The sequence below is a fragment of the Silene latifolia genome, chromosome 11, assembly GCF_048544455.1.
Source record: "Silene latifolia isolate original U9 population chromosome 11, ASM4854445v1, whole genome shotgun sequence".
NCBI classification, from domain to species: domain Eukaryota; kingdom Viridiplantae; phylum Streptophyta; class Magnoliopsida; order Caryophyllales; family Caryophyllaceae; genus Silene; species Silene latifolia.
Window position 1 is genome coordinate 35,414,317 of NC_133536.1, and position 3,423 is coordinate 35,417,739.

The window sequence follows — 3,423 nt, forward strand, 5'->3', positions numbered from 1 at the left end:
CCTAGAATTAGTTAATGTCTCCTCTAATTTAGGCTTAGGATCTGCCAGAATCATGGCCTTGTATCGGTATATATTTTGATCATTGCTAATGAAATCACTCAAGGGATTAACTTCTATTGTGGTATTAGAGCTACCCTTGATCTAAAACTCCCTGCTTCCGCCTCCTACCTTTCTCCCTTCATCTATGATCTTTCTCTTCTTCTTCTTCCTGGCACACGATGACAAACGACAACAACAAAAAATTCTTTCACCCAGCCTACTCCGTCTCAAACATCAAAAAATTTGTTCAAGTAACTCTCAAAACCGAGAACGTGCATTATGCTTCATGGGCCGAGCTATTTCTCAATACTGCTCGTGCATTTGATGTCATTGATCATATCAGCCCTCCCAAGGACACTGTAATCAATAAGGATACTAAATGGAACCGTTTTGATGCCGTTGTTAAGCAATGGATCTATAACACCATCTCTCTCGATCTCCTACATACAATTCTCGAACCGGGTGAAACGGCGCAAAGTGCTTGGGATCGTCTCAAAGACATATTCAATGACACTAAAAAATCCAAGGCCGTAATATAATGCTAGAACAACAATTCACAAATATCCACATGGATAACTATCCTAACGTTTCGTCGTATTGTCAAGCGCTGAAGATGATAGCGGACCAACTTGCTAATGTTGGTGCCCCTGTTTCTGATACTCGGCTTGTCATGCAACTGACGACTCATGTCTCAGATGCTTATGACAATATCGCCACCGTCATTCAAAAAAGTGACCCACTCCCACCATTTTACAAAACTCGCTCCATGTTGACAATTGAAGAAAGTCGCCGTGCTAAAAATTCTTCTGCTAACCCTGACACGACTCTTAATGTTAATTAGGCCGAGTCGTCTTCTGATCCCTCCAACCGTCAATCCAATAACAAAAATGGTGGTTCTTCTCAACCTAATAAAAATAAGAATAAGAAGAACTATCGTAATAACAATCGTGGCAAGGATGGTGGAGGAGGAGGCAATTCGAATGGTTCCTACAACAAGAACCAAGGCTGCAACCAGCAGCAGCAGCCTAACACGACCGGGTGATGTGACTCATTTTAGAGCATATTTAGTCCCCGAATTAGCCTCGTTCCTATGCTTTTTAATGCATAATTGGGTCATTTACTATCTTTAATCTTTCATTTTGCATATTCTTTGAGGTTTTGATCCCTTGGTAGGAAAGGAGTAAGAACCTTGCATTTTCATGGCAAAATGGAGCTAAATTGATCGAATCTAATGACCAAGCATCAAAGAGAAGACAAGGCTAGAAGGCCTATGTAAATAATGAAGTAAATGGATAATGATGAAAAGATCCTTGCATATCCAACAAGATCCTTGAGGATTGTTGGAGAAAGAAAAGAAGAAGATGTGACTGGCTGCTGATCCAAGCGTCGCAGTGCTCGGGACGAGCGTCCTGGCCAGCCACAATCCGAGCGTCCCGTAGCCAAGACGTTCGTGCTAGTCCCTAACAATCCGAGCGTCGCCCTCTCCAATCCGCTCGGATTCCTCTCCAGTGCAGACCGTCCCTTAGCTATGCCGCTCGGGACGAGCATATTCCATGAAGACTAACAAAGCGGAGATGAGCATCTCTTTCGAGAGGTGCACTTCCTCAACTTTTCTTAAGGGTCTTAATCGTAATTTAAGCCCTAAGTAACCCTAATTTATGTACCTAATCCTTAGTATAAATACCCCATTGAACTAATTAGATTATCATGCTCTTTTTATGTTCTTCTAATCCAATTTTAATCTCATCTTAATCTTGTAATCAACTCTTAATTTAGCATTAATACAAATCTCATTTCTTAATCTTTGCTTAATCTCTCTATTGTTCATCATTTATTTTGGGTAATTGAAGATTATTTGAGGTTTATTTTGGGAGATTGACAACCTTCCATCAATCATCAAGTACTTCTATTATTCTTTGCTTTATTTTGGAATCATCTTTATTAGGTATAATTCTCTCTTAATCCTTTTTAATTATTGTTAATCATCTTCATTTGTTCATCATGTTTTGTCTTGCTAGTATGATTGACAACCTTATTAGTATGTTAAATTTGATAATGAGTGAGTAGTTACCTTAGCTAGGGTTAATGGGGAATTAGGGGAAACAAACATGGGGATTGATTCATGCTTAATCTAATATGCTTTCATAATTAATTTGCTTGCTTGTTATGATTTCAAGTTATGCACATGTTATGTTTGATGAAATAAGAGCCTATGAATCCTTGACTTTTTTTACCCATCACTTATCTTTTCAATGAGACTTGTAAGACATAAACCAACTCGAGTCTCATTAGACCATGCATATAGTTGGATAGGGAGGACTAAGTCGACTTGTAGTTGTTGTACAATCTAATCGATTTGGCTCCGGGACCCAAACCTTCCTAGGGATTGTAAGATATACACTAACTCGATCCCATCATAACAATAATTGCTTGCATCTAATTGAAAACATGTTTGTGTGATCAAATCCCATGAATCTCCTATGAACTCATGACACCCTAGTGCTTTTAATCAATTGTTTTCATCTCATTTTAACATCTTGCTTGTTTATTTACATTGTTATTTAGTTTAGTGATCTCCTATCTCAACCCAAATTATGACACCCTTAGACACGACCATTTGCAATCGAAAATCCTACATTTATACCCGTCCCTTGGGATCCGACCTTTACTTACCTCTTTACTAATAGTAGAGTAGTTTGTGAAGTTATAAATATTGTTTTGGTCTAGGTAACTCCTAACGACAAGTAACCGAAAATACACTCCGCCCATCGGGTCCTGGACGTGGGTTCCTTTGTCTCCGTGGCAGTTGCAGCAGCAGTAGGGGTGGACTCCACCACCCTGCCCCTATCCCAACTCCGGTTGGACATCACCTCCCTCTCGTGGTCAGGAGATCCTTGGCCCTCGGCCTGCGCAGGCCTATATAGCGCAGCCATCTTCTATTGGGACTCCACAGGGTGCGTTCGTACCAACGGACATAGCTGCAGCAATGCAAACTCTGACTCTCCAACCACCAGACGACAACTACTACATGGACACAGGAGCGCCGTCTCACATGACAGCCAGCAATGGTAAACTCTCTTCTTATTCTTTATTGAGTAGCAAACGTCACATAGTAGTCGAAAATGGACAATTGATTCAAATTATTGGCAGTGGTGCTCTTTCCTTCCCTTCCCCTCATAAACCCCTCGTCCTACAAAACGTCCTCCACGTACCGAATTTAATTAAAAATCTGGTTTTCGTTCGCAAATTTACGACCGATAATAATGTATCTGTGGAATTTAACCTATTTGGTTTTACTGTGAAGAACCTCAAGACGGGAATGCCGATTATGAGAAGCCATTGCACCGGTTACCTCTACCCTCTACACCCATCGACCCAAGCTGT

The 3,423-nt window shown here is 40.6% G+C and overlaps 1 protein-coding gene across 1 annotated transcript; it reads left to right on the forward strand.

Annotated features, from left to right (window-relative positions):
• The first annotated feature begins 218 nt into the window (after positions 1 to 218).
• Positions 219 to 578, forward strand: LOC141613234 (uncharacterized). The gene has a single exon (XM_074431975.1). The coding sequence runs from the start codon at positions 219 to 221 to the stop codon at positions 576 to 578; it is 360 nt and encodes a 119-aa protein (XP_074288076.1).
• Positions 579 to 3,423: the final 2,845 nt, after the last annotated feature.